This window comes from Tamandua tetradactyla, chromosome 21 (assembly GCF_023851605.1).
Source record: "Tamandua tetradactyla isolate mTamTet1 chromosome 21, mTamTet1.pri, whole genome shotgun sequence".
NCBI lineage: Eukaryota > Metazoa > Chordata > Mammalia > Pilosa > Myrmecophagidae > Tamandua > Tamandua tetradactyla.
In genome coordinates, this window is record NC_135347.1 from 13,324,221 (window position 1) to 13,345,854 (window position 21,634).

A 21,634-nucleotide genomic window follows, 5' to 3' on the forward strand; every position below is an offset into this window, starting at 1 on the left:
AACTAATTTCACCATAAGAGTTTAAGAATGTGGATATTTTACCATTATGAAGATAATTGGAATGACGTGTTTCTTTTGTGCTAACTTGATTTCCCTGAATGACTTAGTTGGTGAACTTGTCACCAGCAATTCTGTCACCAGACAAATCAAGCCTGAAAGAAAAGAAGCCAATATTCAAAATACTGTTTGAATGTACTCAAATAATTTATTTTCAGCATATACGTGCAACCTCAATTTGAAGTGTCTTAACCAAAGCAAAAACCACCAACAAGACCAAGACAGCATCTCTTCTTCTAAAGTTAAGGTTTTGCCCAGTATTCTTAATACATGGAATAGCCCATACCAAGAGTCACTGCTTCCACAACAAAGCCTTGGGCTGCAACACACATGTGAATCATGTGAATGGGCATTTTAGTATTTCCCCTGCTCTTCAGTTTGTATAATCCATATGCAACAACTGCTGCAAAACCTGCCATCCCAATGGGGCCTAACAGTGCCTCTCTAACTTTTCAGATAAGTTTAGATCCCTGATCTTCATCATATGAAGTCAGAGAAACATTTATGTTGGTAGACATAATGACTGGTTGAAGAATCTTTCACTACCGACAACATCCATTATGCCTCAACCAATGCTTTTAAAGTAACTGACAACACACCTTTTTAAGTATTTAATGATCTGCGTAATCACAGGAGAAAGTCAGCAACTATTCCTATGCCCATGATAATGACAGACTATCACTAAGGTAAATTATATAACTTTTTTTTTTATGACATGAAAGATCAGCATGTGAAAACTCAATAGGGTCATCTATAAAAAGAGCTATAACCACTATTACTTTAGTAATGGGATGATGACACAATTCTCCTATTTAATATCAATATAAATTTTCCTATTTAAATTTATTTTAAAATAAATTTTATTAAATAAATAATAAATTATTTATTAATTAAATTAATAAATTATTTAATCATATAATTGTATAATTAATAAATAAAATTTATCCTATTTAATATCAATATAAATTTTCAATGTTTGAGCATTAATGGCTAAAAACTTTGCAAAACACAAGAGATTATTTTCACTTTTCAGTTTTTGGTGTATTGGAGTAGCTAAAAGGAAATACCTGAAACCGCTGAACTGTAATCCAATAGCCTTGAATGAAGATGAATAACTATAAAACTTTAAATGTGTTTGTCTGACTGTAAAAATCTTATGACCGACACTCTCTTTATCCAATGTATGGACAGATGAGTAAGGAAAATAAAAAGACAAAAAAATAAATAAACAACAGGGGGCAGAGAAGCATGGGATCTTTTGGGTATTCTTTTATAATTTTATTTTTATTTTTGGGGCAATGAAAATGTTCAAAAATTGATTGTGATGATGAATGCCCAGTATGTGATGATACTGTGAACCACTGATTGCACACTTTGGATGATTATATGTTATGTGAATATATAAATTCACATTTATTATAATCTCAATTAAAAAAACACAATAGAATTTAACTGGATTGTGATATAGGATCTTTGACAACTCCCCATCTAACTACCTTCTGAGCTATAACTGTGCTATCATAACTACAGCATAAAATAACAATGACGATTTAAATATCTGAGAGCAAGTGTAAAATATTTCTGATTTACTATTAGAAAACTTCATGTTTGTAAACATCTTTCTTGTTACAGTATTACTCTTCAATAAAACAGACTGAATTTGAAATGCACTATTTTCTCCTGTTTTCTTTTTTGTAATTCCAGTAGGCAGCTCAGGTAAAGAGATAATAGTGTTTGGGAATGTCATGTGTAGGTCTACCAATTTGCTTCTCTGTAGTGAGTAATGGATAAGTAAGAGAGAAACAGCACAGTTCCATATCAAAAAATCTTTTTCTACAGAAACACAAAGTTTACTGAAATAATAACATAACAAATTAACTACTCCCTATATGGGATAAACAAAGAAATGTAATAATGAATACAGTTAAAAAGCAATACAATATACAGTCTTAATCAACACTTAACCATCACTGATTTATAAAATTTGGCTTCTTTTTCTTAAAACAAAACAAAATTTAACAGTATTTCTAAAGTAACCTCCTGGAGGAAAAGTGAACATATATCCAAGGGATCTTAGGCGGCATCCATCTTAGGCTTAAAATTTATTTGAAGTCCCCTCTTAAGCTTTAAATGAAATGAAAAATTTATATTCTACATTATACTATATATATGCTTATCTAAAAAAGTGTCATTTCCTCATCATCACTAATCTTGAAGAAACAAAGCAAACAGAAGAAACAAAACAAAAACCAGGCATGTTTGCCAAGATTACTTGAAGTTTCATGTACCTCTCTGACATCTAGTTCCTCTCCATAACTCAGTTTAAAAATCATGGATTAAAGAGTAATCTGGGATATTAATAGTTCCATTTATCACTTGAGTCTCTCCTTTTTTTCTTTATTAACAAACTTTTGGCATAAAGTCTCAATCTAGCTACTTTTAATATTTTTAAACTTCGGTGCTCAGAATTTATTACCAAAGTTTTCTGCTTTGACTAATGTTTCATTTATTTTATAATCTGATATTTAAAGCATGCCTCCTTTTTGCTGATTTTAAAAAAATGGAACTGTTTGGCAAAGAAAACTTGCTTTTTGCATGCAGTTTCTTAAATCTACAACTTACCTACAATATGCTCTTATGTTTTTGCACTGCCTGTGTCAAGAAAGAGAAAGATAATACAAGTCCAGCACCTTTCCTCTTGATGAACTTAACCTAATAAAATGATTTGCAGCAACATTTTTTTAATGACAGAGTTTATTTTTTAACTTTTTTTCAAGTGTTACACACAAACAGAAAGTACAAAATCCTAAGTGTATATAGAGCTTGATGATTTTCACAAATTAAACACACCAATGTAATTATATCTCATATCAAAGAAACAAAACATTACCAGCATGTAGCAACTACTTTACTTGATCTTTCTAGCTAATTCGTTCTTCCTAAATAACTGTTGGGCTTTATTCTCAGTTATTTTATATAGAATGCTTGAGATGACACATTAAATACATTCACTCTTTCATTTAACAGCTATCTATTGAAGACACAGTTTGTGTCTTGCACTGTTTGAGGTAATGGGGATAAATCAGTGAACAAGATAAAAGTCCTGGCCCTCTTAGAACTTATATTTTGATGAGGGTAAATGACAATAAACAAAATAAAGTAAGTCAAATATAGAGAATATTAGAAGGTGATGGGCACTAAGGAAAAGAATAACAAAGTAGGAAATGGGTTATGGAATGTTAGAGAGAAGTAAAATTTTTAGAAGAAATGGCCAGGGAATACCACATTGAGAAGAAGATATCTGAGTCAAGACCTGAAAGAATAAAAAAGCTAACCATGAAATATCTATGGAAAAGTATTCTAGGTACAAAATCAACAAGTACAAAAGCTCTGAAGTAAAAGTATGCCTGATATATTTGAGGAGCAACAAGGTCACTGTGGCCACAGTAAAGGGAGAAAGGGTAAAAGATGAAGTAAGATAAGTAATGGGGTATGGAGGAAGGGGGTCAGATCACGTAGGGGCCACTTAGGTCACTGTAAAGAATCTGGCTTTTATTCTGAGTGAGAAGAGAAGCCATTAAAAGGTTCAGAATGGAAAAGCATAAGATGTGACATATTTCAATAGTATCACTCTGGCTGCTATGCTGAGAAAAGACCAAGGGGAGAAAAAAATAAACTGGAAGGAGAGAGACCAGTCAGGAAACTACTGCAATAATCCAGGCAAGACTCTTTTCTTCCCTGGTTGCCTGAGTATCACCTACCATAATGAATGACATGGCAACTATCTGGACCAGGAAGTTCATGACAACCGACTACTTCAGTGGAAACAAATGGTCATCGATGTTCTTCACCCTGGAGAGATAAGGGTACCTAAGAAGGAAATTCGGGAAAAACTAGCCAAAATCTACACGACTCCACCAGATGTCATCTTTGTATTTGGATTCAGAATCCATTTTGGCAGTGGCATGATGACTAGCTTTGGCATGATTTATGAGTCCTTGGATAATGAAAAAAATAATGAACCCAAACACAGACTTACAAGACATAGCCTGTATGAGAAGGCAAGACTTCAAGGAAACAGCAAAAGGAACACAAGAACAGAATGAAGAAAGTCAGGGGCACTGCAAAGGCCAATGTTGGTGCGAGTCAAAAGAAGGGGTAAAGATTCCTCAGTAACTTGATCTGTGACTCTGCAGCTATTTCACCAAAGAATTAATATAACTAAAAACTTAAAAAAAAAAAAAAATTCAGGCAAGAGCTGTCGTTGACTTGGACCAGGATGGTGGCAAAAGAGAAGGAAGTTAAATGGTTAGAATCTGTACATCCAACAGAATTTGCCAAAGAGGATATGCAGTGAGGGAAAATGAGAGTCAAGGATGAATATTCAGGTTTTGGCTATTTCAACTGAAGGATGCAGTTGTCATTAGCTGATATAGGGAAGACTGCAGAAGGTACAGCTTTTTGAAGAAATATCTGGATCTAAGTTTGGGACATGTTAAGGTTGAGGTCTTTATTAGATAGTTAAATAGGGATGCTTTATATGCAGGTAGCTGATCAAATCAGAAATTAAGAAGAAAGGTCTGGGTCAAAAATTCAAATTTGGAAGTCTTCTAGACAGATAAACAGATAGAAAGACAGACAAAACGTTTGGATAAGACCACCTAGTGAATGAATTAAGTCAGAAAGTAGATATGTCAAAGGACTGAGCCCTAGGACATTATTAATATTTAGAGGTAGGAGACAAACCAGCAAAGGACACTGACACAAAACAAGTAAAGAGTAGGACGAAAACCAGGCAAATAAGCCGATCTAGAGAGCCAAATGAACAAACAAATAAGATAAGGACTGAAAATTGACCTTTGGTTTCAGCAACAGTGGGGCTAAAGAAAGAAAAATGTGAAACAGTATGCTCACACAACTTTTTAAAAGTGTTTCACTGATAAGAGAGGGTAAGAAATGAGGCAATAACTGGGGAATGAAGTAGGGACAGTACCTTTTTTTTTTTTAATGAGAGAACATATTTTAGGTGATGGGAATGATCTAGATGGGAAAAAATATTACAGGAAAAAGAGGATGAACTACAACAGCAACAAGGAGCGGGGGAACTAGCATATAAATGAATGGGTTGGCCTTAGCTAGGATCATGGTCAGTTCATCTCTAACAGAAGACAGAGTATATGAGCATAGATGTAGGTAGTTAGGAAGATAGTAGAAACTTGTAGAAGTCTTCTAATTGTTTCAATTTTCTCAGTAAACTGGGAAGCAACATCCTACAGATGTCAGAGGTTTGAAGGGAGAGGAGAAAATAACAGTAGTTGTCTAGGAGTATGGGAGATTTTTTTTTGTTGGTATGTACAGATGTATGCATATAAGCAAGGAGCTGAGTCTATAAAAGGTTATGATTATAATGACTGGCCACGGAATTTAAAGCTGCTAAAAGTAAGTCACCAGGAAGATCAGGAACAGTGAAAAATGGCAGATCTACAAGGCTGAGGGTTCCAACATGTCCAAAGAATTGTTACAGTTAATAGTGATATAAACAGTGATATGAAAAGATAATAGAGGAGATAAACAGAGAATAGAGTTGCAGTTTGGATAATAAGAAGGTCTAGAAATAAGTAGTGAGGTGGGTTAGAGGACAAAAGTCACTGAAGGAAAGTCATTGGAGGAGAGGAGTTCCAGGTTTGAAGACACCAGCATATTATAAGAATTACCTACATGAACAATGAAATCATCAGAATTAGAACACAAGTAGTGTTTTGGTGAATGCTAATGAACTAGGAACTAAAATCTCAGGAGACAATTCTCCATGGGTCTCATGTTTCTGCACATACTGTGAGCAGAGGCACTGATGACCTTCATTCTGGACTACCTTTGCAAGGATACTGTATAGCAAATAGCTTTGGAGAATAAGAGTGTCTACCTCCAGAGCAAAGGGTTTGCCTAACCCCTGGAAGAAAGACACGGTGCCCTCATCTAGGGCAAGGCCAGAAATGCTTAGCGTTCATTATAAAAGACTCCAATTCCCTAAACTATGAGTTCCCCTCCTGAAATTCAACCTACTGTGTGTGTTACAGGTATAACCAGGTCCTTTTCACATTGCTCTGGGGGAACTAGGACTTGGGGAACCAGGACAAATAAATGCTATTACTCTGGCTATTGCTTTTGCTGTTAATAATTAAAGTCCTTTGTCATTGGCCTAGGATTCTCAAGTCCACTGCCAGCATCCAGGAGGTGCTATAGGTTAACTTAGGTTAACTTAGCTTGCAACTTAGACCCTTAACACCTCTTGACAAAATCTTAATGAACGAGAGGTAAGGATGAGAGGTGACTGCAACAGGGTGGCAGAAAGGCATAGTTTGAAAAGATGAAAGTCAAAGTTGGAAGAGTTTTAGAAGAAAGAATAGTCTGGATGTACCAATAAGAAGGAAATAAAACATCTCAAGGGCTCAATGGTAGGAAGAAGCAGAAAAGAAAACAGCTACCATTTGAAAGAGATGTAGGTACTATCATTAGGAAAGCCAAATTTAAATTAAAACAAAAAGCTGAAGGTATTATTACAGAAGGGGATTAAGATAAAAAAGAATTTTGCTAATAACTGACTTTGAGTTCCAGAGACAGTATGAAAGATTTTTCAGGAGACCGCAAGGGGAGGGTTTGGGGTCAGAAATGGGATATACAGAGCCACATGTTATTAGTGAACCATCAATCATGGGCTTCTTGTGGTAACTTACATTAAGAGGAAAAACGGCCATGATGAATCTAGTAGTGATTAGTAATTAAATTTAATTAATCTACTTGTTTCCACATGCCTTATCCCTCTTTTACCCAATCTTTACTATGGAACAATATTTCTTATCAAATAAAATATCATTTTATAGAAATCAGAAAATACAAGTTTAAAAAAATAAAAGTGTCAATATAGTTATTCAAGACAGTGAGAAGCATATGTTAACTTACTTGAATTAGATCTAAAATGCCAAGTTCACTTTCTGAAGAATCCACACAGAAGACAAAGTATAATGTGGCGTAATGTCTATAGATCAGTTTGTTGTCAGATCCTCCTATCAACCTAAATGACAAAACAAAACAACTGGAATGTTATAAAGAACATAATGCAAAACATTTTCATTTGCTTAATTAAACTGGTAATGTGTTTGAAAATCTTTTATAAAATGAAAAGTAATATTTAATGGCACAAGCATTCAAGAGAATTTATTTCAGAGACTAAGTAACTAAGATGTCTGTTTTCTTCTGAAATGTCAAGTCAAAAAATTTGGTGATGAATTTTAGTTCATTCATTTATTAACTTTTTACTGAGTACCTACAATGTGCATGAAGGATAATAAATAAGTACCTACAATGTGCATGAAGGGTGATAGTGCATGAAGGGTAATAAATAAATGAATAAGAAAACGATCAGATAGTAGAAAGCACTAATTAGAGAATCAAAATAGGATGATGCCATATTGATGGATTCACTACTTCAGATATTAGGGAGGAAAAATGACATTTAGGTTGAGTCTAATGATAAGGAATTGGTCATGAAAAAGTTTACAGAAGAGCATTTCAGACAACGATAACTAACAAAAAAGGCTGTTTCATCAAGAACAAAGTATATATTGTTCAAGGAACAGAAAGAAGGACAGCAGACAGAGCAAAGGGCAGGTTTCAGATTACAGGACATAGATTTAACCCCATGGGTCACAATAAATTACACAGCTTAAGACTATCAACCAGAATTTTAAAAAAAGACATTACCTAAATTTTGGATAGATTTGCCTTGAAGATTTCTTTGAGCTATGAGACACTCAATTCTTTCATCAAATATTTTTATTGATTGGAATTTCAGCATATTTTAAATCATAATAGGAAATCATTCCAAACTTTTCTAAACAGTTTAGCTATTTCATAGTTAAATTTACATTAATCCCCATTCACAAAAGACCCTTTGTAACATCAGCACAATTTAAAATCAAGGCTAAATGTAATCAAAACTAACTGAACATTCGAACAGGACATGGGCAAATAGCATCTACTTCTTATTCAATAAAAATAACACTAAACTTAGACGTTCTATTGATATCAAACAATTTCTCTAAGAATACACAACTTTATGTCCTTTAATTTCAAAAGTAGAAAAGATCTTTGGCAATAATTAAAAATTCCTACTATAGTAGATAATTACTTTTCCAGAAAAAAATATTTAAAAATACATAAATTCTCTGAAATTAAATTTAGAAATATGATTGCAATTGTCCCGAGACAAAATGAGTATAAATAGCCAGTTTCCATTCATTCTGAGTCAGCAACTTAGTTATTTATCTCAAACTTTTGCTTTGCTTTGCTTTAAAAGACCACACTTTTGAAAACTAAGTTTCAAAACAGCTATTATGGGGTATGCACAGGTGGTTCAGTGGTAGAATGCTCGCCTTCCATGTGGGAGACTCAGGTTCGATTTCCAGACCATGCAACTGCTCCCCCCCTAAAACAGCTATTATGTTATTTCAAAAAAGCAAAGATATAGTAAGAACACATTGTGCTAACAAACCAGTAGTAAAAAGACTTTTAAGTCAACCAAGAACATTTAATACATGATGATATTTTAATATTAATGTTTATTGTGTTGCTTATAGTAACGATACTATTGTTTTGTCAAAAGTCCTGAATCTGTTAGCATTACCAACTCAAGTATTAAGGTAGAAATTATATTACATCTGAAATTTGCTTTAAAAACCTCCAACAAAACAAAGTGGAGGTAGGGAAAAACAAGAACGGCAGAATGTTAATCATTGAAGCTGGGCTTCATTATACTATACTCTCTGCTTTTGTGAATGTTTGAGACTTCCAGATAAGAAGTTTTTTTGGGTGGGCCACGTTGGCTTAGTGGCAGAGTTCTCGTCTGCCATGTCAGAAATCCGGGTTCGATTCCTGGTGCCTGCCCATGCCAAAAAAATAAAAGTTGTTTTTTTTTTAAAGTACATATTTTACCTTAAAATATATAATTTCACCTTTCAAGTATAATACTAGTAGCAAATGCTGATACAAATTCTTGTGTGGAAGGCAATACAACACATAAAACCAGAGCATTTTTTTAAATCTTTAGTACAAATTTCTCATTTTACAGAGAAGTAAATGGATGCCAAAGAATTTAAATGACCTAAGGAAACCACCTTGTTAGTGACGCAGTGAGGATTAGACTAGATGTGCAGCTTCATCTCTGACACAGTATGTGCCTTCCATGAAGGGGGTGACATTAATAATAAAGACAACTTAAATCTCATAGCAATTAGAAGTGAAGTACAATGAATGTATTAGAGCTGAAAGCAGGTATACGTCTCTCAACTATTATATTAGATTGATTTAATGGCAAAATTTACAAATTATAACTGTGTCTCTGTACATTTAAGTACCGAATAAAATAGGCTTTTAAGAAATTCAGGTCAACTTTATACATGATTACAAAAAATTATGGTCATATAAGAATGGATTCTTTGTTAAATGAACTATTTTTTTATAATATGAAAGCTAGTTTTCTTTGACTAATCTACGATTACTGAAAAAGGGACTCACCTAAATTTTATTTCTTCAACTTCTCATGAAGAAATATGTTATTTAAATATTAATTATATAAACATGGGAAGGGACATTTATTAAACTATTTGAGAGCAAGCTGTTTACATTGTAGCCATTATTTTTAAAGTATTGCTCTAAAATAGATGGCAAGTTAATTATAAGTGATACTAATTTATTCATTTTAAAAATAGAAAAATTAGCTGAATCACAACACACACATGCACAAAAAATAGATTTCATCCTTATTTTAATAAAATAAGGAATACAATACATTTTTATGAACAATAACTTTCATCCTAAAGAAATATTCTACAGTCATTAAAGAGAATGAAGTTGCTCTAGATGTGTTTATATGCAAAGCTTTTCAAAATCTGAAGTGAAAACAAGTCACATGCAAACCAATAAATAGTATATTTCATAAAGAAATATTCTAAGGTTATTTTTTATGTTATTTAAGGCAAAATTAATATTCTAGAAAGGAACACAAGAAACTGGGAGGAAGGACTAAGGTTGGGAGGAGGAGACTCATTTTACATTTTATACTTCCCTGTAATGTTTGAATTTTTACTGTAAAAATATATTACCTTTATAAAATACCCTTATAAAATTTTTTAAAAGAAAAAAGTGCACATTAAAAAAAATTCTTTCAGTTAGATATATAATTGACATAGGTGGTAATGAATTCACCTAACACAATTAATCAAAACAAGGAAACTTGTACTAGAAACTGATTAAACAGTACATATTTTAATCATATTGTCAAAGAAATGTCTATGAAATGCTTTACTTACAATCCTCCTTCTAGGAAATTACAGACATTTTCATCTCTCTTAGATACCAAATGGAAAGTCTCCCTGATGATTTGCTGTTGTGTATCTTCACTCTGAGAAAGAATAATTCATATTTATTAGAATGGAGTTTATACATCTAACAGTATTTTAAGAATTTTAAAAATAAAAAGTAGTAAAATTACTCTGGGAAATCCACCCTTGGAGAGGTAAGTTAGATGTCAATTAGGGTAAACTTATATAAATCACAGTTTATGGAAAGAAAAACCAACATTTTTTGATGAAAATTTTAAAACATCAACACTTTATAATTTTCTACAATAAAATAAGTTCATTTCAAAGTTTCAAAAACCACCAAGAAAAATAATGGACAGATGAATTACACAGATTTTAGAAGGGACACTAAAAACTATCTAGTTGTAGAACACTGTTTTACAAACAAATAAACTGAAGCAGGAGGTAAAGCAATAAATAACTCATGTAAGTGATCTGTATTTGAATGGAAGAGAGATACAAGAAGTTTGGAGTTTTCAACTGAGTAAGTTAGGCCATTATTAAATGTAAATTGAGATCAGGGTCCATACATCTTACTTATCTTATATATGCATGGCCTAAACCAAATTAATAAATATTTGTTCAATTCAACCAAGAAATTCATATCTCATTTAAAAAAAAATAAAAAAAGAGCTAGCATCACAACCATTGCAATAGAAAAATTGGCAAAAATCATAAACAAGAATTTCACAGGAAAGGAAATATGGGGTCCATAACTAATGAAGAAATGCCAACGTGATTAGTAACATCTAAAATGCAAACCAATATACTATACTAACATCAGACAAAATAGACTTTAAATGCAAAAATGATTCAAGAGATGAAGGATACTATACATTAATAAAAGGGACAAATCATCGAGAAGAAATAATTATCTTAAATATTTATGCACCTAATCAAAGTACCCCAAAGTACATGAAGCAAACACAGGCAAAACTGAAGGGAGTAACAGATGTCTCTACAATAACAGTGGAAGACTTCAACACACCACTCTCTTTAATAGAGAGAATATCTAAATAGGGGATCAATAAGGAAACAGAGAATTTAAATAATGAATCAAAGACTGAGATATAAGAAGTAGCATCGTAAAATTCCTAGAAGAAAATGTAGGGAAACATCTTCAAGACCTAGTGACAGATGTAGTTTTTTAGATCTTACACCAAAAGCACAAGCAATGAAACAATAAATAGATAAATTGGATCTCCTCAAAACTGAATACTTCTGTGCTTCAAAGGATTTTGTCAAAAGGGTGAAAAGGCAGCCTACTAATGGGAGAAAATATTTGGAAACCACATAAGAATATATTTAAAAGCCCTACAAAACAATAAAAAGACAAACAATCCAATTTAAAAATTGGCAAAAAACATGACTAAACATTTTTCCAATGTCAGGTATCAGAACTCAACAGCAACAAAAATATCAAAGTATTAAGAAAAATCTCAAAATTCTTAAGAAAAAGTTCAGCAGAACAAAATGCAAATAAATTACAAGGAAGACAGTAAAAAGAACAGATTAATGAACTAAACAAGAATGAATAAATGAGGCTAAAAGTCAGTTTGTTAAAAAAGACAAAAAAAACAGCGTACAGGGGAAAACTGCTATTGCATGCTACGAGCTGTGATCAAAAGGAAACCATCAGCACTACCACAACAACAGCAGAGGTAAATAATGGGGTGAGGGACAAGAGTTCAGAGGAGGTTTAGATCTCCTATTTGGTGAGGGTTTGTTTATTGGTTTTCTGTCTCTTGGGGACAATGAAATTATTTAAAATGGAAAATGTTGATGGACTGTGGACTCTGGGCCCTCTATACAATGCCCAATGAATGTAGGTGGCTGAAGGAGAAGTAAAATGGCGAAAGATGCCGTATATTTATGAACAAAGGTTGTGCTGCTACTAAAAAGGAACATTATCCTGAGGCATGCAACCATGTGAATGAACATGTCGGATATTTGGTGAGACAAGATAAGCCAGAAACAAAAAAACAACAATGGTATGGTCACCTTGAGAAAACGCTTATAAGAAAACAGGGGCCTAGATTGTAAGCTTTTAGAAGAGACACATTAAGCCCGAAGCAGTGATTATTATTTCTGGACTTTGAGAGGCTGTTTTATATACATAACCTGATATTTAGAGATAAGAACAAAGCTGAACAGGTTGGGGTTAAAGTAATTCAGAACATAGGAGTAACGAAGACAGTATCTATATTTTAGAACCACGTATACTCTTTGAGACCAATGGAAGAAAGATTTGATTTGGAACTGAAATTTTCCATAGTGCATAATCAACTCAACCTATCTGTATAGCTCATTTGAACAACTGAAACACAGAGGGCACAGAAGGAGAAAGAGGTCCTTTAATCCTGTATAGATTATTGTAATGCCTGGAAACATCCTAAAGCATACTAACTAGATAACAAAAAAGTATTGGCAAAGTCCCCTGAGGGAGGGGAGAAGACTATGGAACTATTACACCTTACCATCAGGGAAGCCCCTGATACTGCGTCAAACTTTAGGGATACCCAAATCAATAGGCCATGCTCTCGATCATGAGGCTTACTCTTGCGAAGCTTATGTAGGTAGCAGAGAAGCTTAGACTACCTATAGGCATGCCTAAGAGTTACTTTTGGAGGACTTCTGTTGTTGCTCAGATGTGGCCCCAGTCTCTCTCAGCCCAACTCTGCAAGTGAAATCATTGCCCTCCCCTCTATGTGGGACATGACATCCAGGAGTCAAAGTCTCCCTGGTGACGTGGGAGATGACTTCCAGGGATGAATCCAGAATTGGCACCGTGGGATCAACAATGCCATCCTGACCAAAAGGGGGAAAAGATGTGAAATTAATAAAGTATCAGTGGCAGAGACAGTTCAAATAGAGTCAAGAGGCTACTCTGGAGGTTGCTCTTACACAAGCTTCAGGTAGACTTTGCTACGTATCATAACCTGCCAACCCCCAACCAGGACCATTCTAGCCAATCCTAAAGAACATCTAGGGCAATTTATAAGATTCCACAAGGGCTCTAGGCACTGGAGTAACTTGCCAGAAACCTACAACCTCCAGATGGGTCCCTGGTTCAGATAAGTCCTGAAACCTAGCTCGGCTTCTCCAGAAAATCAGATAGTAACATGTCCCTACCCCATATTAGTGACAGACCCTTCCAATATAAAAAAATTTAGAATTGCTACAGCCCAAACAACCCCAATGAGAGGTATGGAAAGATCAAAGGTGATGGTAGAATTAAGCATAGAAGACAGGAATTAACAAAAGAATTTGAATGCTGAATCATTAAACTGGTATCTCTTTTAGTCTCCAGTATTTTAGAGCAGCTAGAAGTAAAAATCTAAAATTGTGAAATCATAATCCATGTCAAAGTCTGAAATAAGTTCTACAACTAATTGTGGTGCTGTGCTTGGAAATTTATAGTTTTTTTGTATATATGTTATTGTTCATAAAAAAGAAGGGAAAAAAGTCGATTGTGATGATAAAAAAAAGTATTAAAGCCTGCTAGCCTCCTGTATTCAGAAGCAGCTAGAAGGAAAAATATAAGAGGATCATATGGTAGCCCATGACAAACTCTGGGATCTGTTCTGTAACCACTTTTTGAAAAGTGCTTTAAAAACAATATATTGCTTTTCTATTTCTTTGCTTTGTATATATGTTATATTATACCATGAAAAAGTTAAAAAATTGTTTTTTTATTTCTTTGCTTTGTATGTTATAGTATACAATAAAAAAGTTTAAAAAAAAAAAGGGCAAAAAATTGCAAGCCACTGCTAAGACTAATCAATAGAAAGAAGAAAAAAGAGTGGGAGAGTGATAAAGTAGTAATAAGCAATATACAGAACAAAAGGGGAACCTAGTTTAAAATGCTGCAGAGATTTAATACACAATAAGGCATTCTTTTGCAACTTCTGTCAATAAATTTGAAAACCTAAGATGAAATGGTAAAATACCTTAAAAATAAAACTTACCAAAATTGCCTCAGGAAGAGATAGAAGCACATTAGTAATACCATCTTCATAATGTAAAGACTAAATAGTAATCAAAATATGCCCACCAAAAATAAAACCAGTTCTGATAGCTTAATACCAAGCTCTACCAATGATCCAAGAAACAGGTCATTCCAATCTTACACAACTCTCCCATAGTACAAATAACGCATTAACAATTCCAAATTCATTTTGTGCAGCTAATTTAACACTGATATAAAATTCAATGAGGAAGGAATCCAAGATGGCTGAATAGGGAGAGGCTGGACTCACTTCTGACCCAGAGCTAAAGCTAGGAGTCATGCAGAAACTATCCGCAACAACAGATCTGGGGCTCTGGATATCGGGAGAAGGAGTGCCTACAACACTTAGGAAAGTGCTGGAAAAGTTGTGGTGAGAAATTGGAACCCTTCTCTGCTCTGGCGCCTGGCACACACACCCTACCCTTGGAGCAGAAAGCATCCAATTCTTCGGTCTCCAGTGGAGGGCAATTCCCAGGCTCAAAGGGCAGCAGAAGTCCACACTTCCAAGAATATAGCAGGACATGGTCTAAGCACTGTGCCTGCTTTTGGCCAGCAAACTTGCACTTCTGGGGCCACTAGTGATTTCAACTCAACCCACCTGGTGTGGCTACACCATTTCCTGGACTTGATAAGGAGGTTAAAAAAAAAAAAAGGCTTCATTCTGAGGGCTGAGGGCAATAGGTTGCCGAAGTCCACCATCTGGTGGCAGGTGAGGAAAGCACACCTAAAATGCTTTTGGGTGAAGAATGGGATTAAAGGCTTTTAGGCTTCACCTGACCACCCTAGAGCCCTGTGGAGCTAGTATGCACACCCTTCATCAGTTCCTGGCCCAGCCCAGATTGTGTAATACTGATGAATGAAGTGTCAAAGAAGAGCATTAACACAAACCCATTCAAAAACAAAAACTTTGACGGGAGAGAATCCAACTGTCAGAGTAAACTCAACAAGATAATCTGATGCCCAGACATCAGCAAAAAATAAACCATATTAAGAAACAGGAAGATATGGCCCAGCTAAAGGAATAACTCAAAAAGTTGAAGGAGACACAGAATTTGGAACAACTAATCAAAGATATTCAAACAAATTCCTAAACAAAGTCAAAGAGATGGCTAAATAGATAAAGGATATTAAGATACTCGGTGAGCATAAAGAATTTGAAAGCAAGCAAAGAAAAATAACAGATCTTATTGGAATGAAAGGCAGTAGAGTTGAAATTTAAATATACTAGAAGCCCACCACAACAGATTTGAACAGACAGAAGAACAAACCAGCAACCTAGAAGACAAGGCATGTGAATTCAAACAGACACAAGGATAGTCAAAAGAATAGGAAAAATTAAGTAGGGTCTCTGGGAACTGAGTAACAACATATAACACACAAACATTCATGTCATGGTGACCCAAAAAGAGAAGGGAAAAAGGGTAGAAGGGTTATTTGAGGAAAAATAGTTGAGAACTTCCCAACTCTTATAAAAGCATTGATATTCAGATCAAAGAAGCCAATGAAAGCCAAACTGAATAAATCTGTATAGACCTTCTACTATACATGAGAGGCATGCTAGATTGTCAACTGCCAAAAATAGAATATTCTGGAAGCAGCAAGGGAAAAGCAATTCACAACATACAAGTGAAGCCAAATATGACTAAGTGCTGATTTCTCATTAGACACCATGGAGGTGAGAAGGCAGTGTTACAATATATTTAAGAAACTGAAAGAGAAAAATTGCCCTCAAAGAATTCTGTTTTTGGTAACACTGTCATTCAAATATTAGGGAGAAGTTAATACATTCAGAGATAAACAGACGCTGAGAGAGTTCATTAACTAGAAACCTGCACTACAAGAAATACTAAAGGAAGTCCCTACAGGCTGAAAGGAAAGAAAGGCTTGGAGGAGAGTGTAGAAATGAAGTTATCAGTAAGGATAAATAAAAGGGTAAAAAGATGGAGAAAAATAAGATATGAAATATAAAAATCAAAGGATAACATGGTGGACATAAATACTGCCTTTACAATAATAAAACTGATTGTTAAAGACTTAAACTCACCAATATAAAGACACACAATGGTAGAACAGGTTTTTTTTTTTTAAGCCAATTACATTCTGTCAACAAGAGACTACTCCAGGTCCAAAGATAGAAATAGGCTGAAAGTGCAAGGCTGGAAAGAATATTCCATGCAAACAGTATCCAAAAAGAAGTGGTCCTTTTTAATATCACTATAATATAGTGATATTAGTAGCTATACTAATATCAGACAAATCAGACATTAAATTCAAAGTTGTTATAAGACACAAAAAAGAACATGATACATTAATAACAGGGGCAATATAACAAGAAGAAATAACAATCATAAATACATACGCACTTAAACAGGATGCCCCAAAAATGCATGAGGCAAACATTAACAAAAATAAAGAGGGAGATTAGAGCAGAAATAAGTTTTCATGTTTTCAGTTAAACATGAAAACAATCGAGAAAATCAACAAAAGCAGAAGTTGGTTCTTGGAGAAAATCAGTAAAATTGATAGGCTGACCAAAAAAAAAAAAAAGAGAGAGAGAAAAGATGCAAATATATAAAATCAAAAATGGAAGAGAGGACATAACCACTGACTCCACAGGAATAAAGGAGGTAATGAGAGGATACTATGAAAAACTATATGCTAATAAACTAGACAATGTAAATAAAATGGCCAACTTCCTAGAAAGGTATGAACAACCAACACTGAATCAAGAAGAAACAGAAGACATCAAAAACCTTGTGTCTGATGCTCCTTTTATCTACCTTACTGACAGAGGAGTAAAACATATGGATTAAAAATAAATACATAATAAGGGGAACGAATGTTAAAATAAATTTAGTAGATTGAAATAGTAGTGATCAATGAAAGGGAGGGATAAGGGGTATGTATGTATAATTTTTTTTCTGCTTTCTTTTTATTTCTTTTTCTGAATTGATGCAAATGGTCTAAGAAATGATCATGATGATGAATATACCAAAAAAACCAATCACAAGTAAAGAGATTGAATCAATCATCAAGAAGCTCCCCAAAAAGAAAAGTCCAGGACCAGAAGGCTTCACATGAGAATTCTACCAAGGATTCAAGAAAGGTTTAGTACAAACTTTGATAAAATTTTCCAAAAAGACTGAAGGTGAGGGAAAGCTACCTAACTCATTCTATGAAGCCAACTTCACCCTAATACCAAAGCCAGACAAAGATATTACAAATAAAGAAAATTACAGATCAATCACTATAATGAATATAAATGTAAAAATCCTCAAAAAAATACTTGCGCATCTAATCCAGAACCATATTAAAAGAATTATACATCAGAACCAAGTGGTTTTATTCAAGGTATGCAAGTCTAGTTCAACACAAAAAAGCAATTAATGTCGTTCTAAGAAATGATGAATATGCAACTATGGGCTGATATTGTGAATTACTGATTATATATGTAGAACGGAGTGATCATATGTTAATGTTTTTGTTTGTTAATTTTTTTAATTAATAAATAAATAAATTTTTTAAAAATCAATTAATGTAATACACTATATCAATGAGTCAAAAAGAAAAATCATATGACCATCTCGATTGATGCAGAAAAAGTATTTGACAAAATTCAACATTCTTTCTTGATGAAAACACTTCAAAGGACAGGAATAGAAGGGAACTTCCTCAACATGAAAAAGGGAATATATGGGGACTGTATAAGGAGGAGGAGGAGGAGGAGGAGGATGTGACAATGGTGGAGCTGCAGATGCTGTTGGAGGAGGAAATCCTGGGGGGCCACCAGATCCTTTTCAACAGTTAAACAAATCTGGAGCTGGGTGACTAATTACTGTAAGAACAACTACATGCAGTTAGCAGATAAGCAGCAAGCCCTAGAAGAAACCAAAGACTACACCACTCAGTCCTTAGCAAGTGTTGCCTATCTGATAAATTTCTTGGCCAACAATGTCCTGCAGATGCTAGATATACAGACATCCCAGCTACACAGAATGGAATCTTCAATCAATCATATTTCACAAACAGTTGATATTCACAAAGAGAACATTACAGGAAGAGAAATTGGTATTTAACCACCAATAATAACACTTCAAGGACACAAGATTATTGCTCCAGCCAACCTTGAATGACCAGTTCATTATATAAGGAAACCGACTGACTACATGATTCTAGATGATATTGGACATGCAGTAAAGGTAAGTACCCAGAATATGAAGATGGGTGGGCTGCCACATACAACTCCTCCAACTCAGAAACCCCCAAGTCCCCCTATGTCAGGGAAAGGAACACTTGGACTGGCACTTCACCTATCACACACTGGAGTCAGTGTGTCCTCCAGTGGGACCAAATGATTATATACCTACCCCGACCCATAATACGGCTCCCTTGCAGCAGAGCTCTGTGAGGACAGCTTCTGTGAATCAAAGAAATCGAACTTCCAGCAGCAATGGAAGTAGTGGAGGAAGCCACCCAAGTAGTCGGGAGAACAGTGGAAGTGGGAGTGGTGGGGGTCCTATTGCAGTTCCTACTCCATCTCCTCCCAGTGTTTTTCCAGGTCATCCTGTTCAGTTCTATAGCATGAATAGAACTGCCTCTTGCCATACTCCCCCAACAAATGCCCTATAGATGCCCTCCTTCCATGAAGTCACAAACAATCCTTCAGAATCAGATTAACAGAGGACCTTTTTATAGCTAGAACTCAGTATCTCTTGCTCCTCCTACTCCTTCCATTCTACAGGTAACTCCTCAGTTGCCTTTAACGGATTTGTGGTCAGAGTCCAAGAAAATATTTCAGATACAACACCTCCACTACCACCTGTGGAAGAAACAGTCTTTGATGACTCTTCCTCTTCCCCTCCTCCTCCAGAAGATTATGAAGATGAGAAAGCAGCTGTAGTTGAATACAGTGATCCTTATGCTGAAGAGGACCCTCCGTGGGCTCCAAGGTCTTACCTGGAAAAGGTTGTGGCAATTCATGATTACACAAAATACAAAGATGATAAGCTATCGTTTTAGGAAGGAGCCATTATGTCATCAAGAAGAATGATAATGGTTGGTATGAGGGAGTGATGAATGGAACAACTGGGCTCCTTCCTGGGAATTATGTTGAGTCCCTCATACATTATTCTAAGTAAAGCTCAGCAGAGCTGTGCTTCCCTCACAATAGTCAGGTCTTCCCAGATTGTCAGAAGACCCTGGGATTCCATTCCCCTCCAGTGAAATGAATGAAGTATACAAATGATTAAAAACTACTTATAGCCAAGATGGCAGCTTAGCAATGTACGCGTTTTAGTTCGTCCTCCAGAACAACTACTCAATAACCAGAAACAGTACAGAACAGCTCCTGGAGCCACGACAGTGACCGGACACACAGCGTACTCCAGTCTGGACCAGCTGGACCGGCTGCGAGTTTCCCTAGAACCGTGAGTTCCCCAAGCTGCGGCGGCCAGCGGCTGGCGCCTGGTGCCCCTCCCCAACAGGTGGCTTCCCAGAGGGAGAGGAAAGACACTCTAACAGTAGCAGGGACTGAGTCCAACCAAACACCAATTGTGGCATTAATAAACAAATTCTGACTACTAAAAATAGGCCCCCAGCTCAGGTGAACCTGGTCAAGGCGGAGGTCGCTTATTGGGCTAACTGAAAAAGATGAAAGGGGACGAAATGGAGGGTTTTGTGGCTGTTTCTACGGAGGCTTGGCTGCCTCTGGATTCAGTGGCGGGACTACTTGGGCTGCAACTGCCCCAGGTATAGGCAGAAACAGACTGCTTTCAGGGCTGTCTCCCACCTGTGCCTTCCCCAGGGGAGGGGTGAAGCCCAACTCAGGTGGAATCCCTTTCTCAAGGAATTCAGAACCCAGGGCTTGGCAATTGAAAGCCATTAAAACCAGCCTACAATCTCTCCTCTGTCTCCACCACGCCCCCAGCAGGGAGAGCCTTCCAAAGTTAAAGGAGCCACAACATCTTTTGCTGGTGGGACCCGCAGGCAGACAAGCGCCACATACTGGGCAGAATAAGAAAAACGGAGCCCAGAGACTTCACAGGAAAGTCTTTTAACCTGCTGGGTCTCACCCTCAGGGAAAAGTGACGCAGGTGACTCCTTCCCCCTGACAGGAGGCCAGTTTAGTCTGGGAAAGCCCGGCTGGAGTCTATAATACCTATGCAGACCCTCCTAAGGGTGGGGAGGGAAAAGGCACCTTACAAGCAGGGCAAGAAACAAGAAAACAAGAACTGAAAAATTAACCCCTGTTAAACAAAACCTAAGCTAGAAATGGATAGCACAATAATACCTAATTGTAATGTAATTATGTTAAAACACTGAATGAAGCTGCATCTGAGCTATAATTTTTTTGTTTGTTTGTTTGTGTCTTTTGTTTTTTTTTCCTTTTCCTTTTCTTTTTATTATTATTATTATTACTTTTATTTTTTTTCTCTATATTAACATTCTATATCTTTTTCTGTTGTTTTGCTAGTTCTTTTCCTAAATCGATGCAAATGTACTAAGATATGATGATCATACATCTATGTGATGATGTTAAGAATTACTGATTGCATATGTAGAATGGAATGATTTCTAAATGTTGTGTTAATTTCTCTTTTTTCTTTAATTAATAATAAAAAAAAAAACCTAAGCTAGAGGCCCAGAAAAAGCTGAACTGAAGGTCAAAGAACAGACAAAAAACTCATCTAGTAAGAAAACCCTACATAAGATAAGTGAAAGCAATCTCCAGAACAAGCTAATTAAGGTAATTAAATGTCTAGATGCCAGCAAAAAATAACAAAGCACACCAGGAAAATTGAAGATATGGCCCAGTCAAAGGAACAAACCAATAGTTCAAATGAGATACAGGAGCTGAAACAATTTATTCAGAATATATGAACAGACATGGAAAACCTCACAAAAACGAAATCAATGAATTGAGGGAGGATATGAAGAAGGCAAGGAATGAACAAAAAGAAGAAATGGAAAGTCTGAAAAAACAAATCACAGAACTTATGGGAATGAAAGGTACAGTAGAAGAGATTAAAAAAACAATGGAAACCTACAAGGGTAGATTTCAAGAGACAGAGGTAAGGATTAGTGAACTGGGGGAGGGAACATCTGAAATCCGACAAAAAACAGAAACTATACGGAAAACATGGAAAAATAT

At 35.4% G+C, this 21,634-nt stretch overlaps 1 protein-coding gene and 2 pseudogenes across 4 annotated transcripts in view; 1 reads left to right on the plus strand and 2 right to left on the minus strand.

Moving 5' to 3' along the window:
* Window positions 1-900, minus strand: part of LOC143665473 (HIG1 domain family member 1A, mitochondrial pseudogene) — a 68,845-nt pseudogene extending 67,945 nt beyond the window's left edge. Inside the window, exon 1 of the transcript XR_013166987.1 lies at window positions 43-900. The product of XR_013166987.1 is annotated as an HIG1 domain family member 1A, mitochondrial pseudogene (transcript). The remainder of the gene's footprint in view (window positions 1-42) is intronic.
* The window catches only part of AP3S1 (adaptor related protein complex 3 subunit sigma 1), a 185,983-nt gene that overhangs the window by 98,267 nt on the left and 66,082 nt on the right, over window positions 1-21,634 (minus strand). For all 3 annotated transcript variants that reach the window (XM_077138902.1, XM_077138904.1, XM_077138905.1), the window contains exons 2-3: window positions 10,425-10,516; window positions 7,018-7,129 (exon numbers count right to left, since the gene is read on the minus strand). In XM_077138902.1, the coding sequence (XP_076995017.1) occupies window positions 7,018-7,129; window positions 10,425-10,516 (204 nt within the window). The remainder of the gene's footprint in view (window positions 1-7,017; window positions 7,130-10,424; window positions 10,517-21,634) is intronic.
* Window positions 18,224-19,767, plus strand: LOC143665469 (abl interactor 2 pseudogene; annotated as a pseudogene).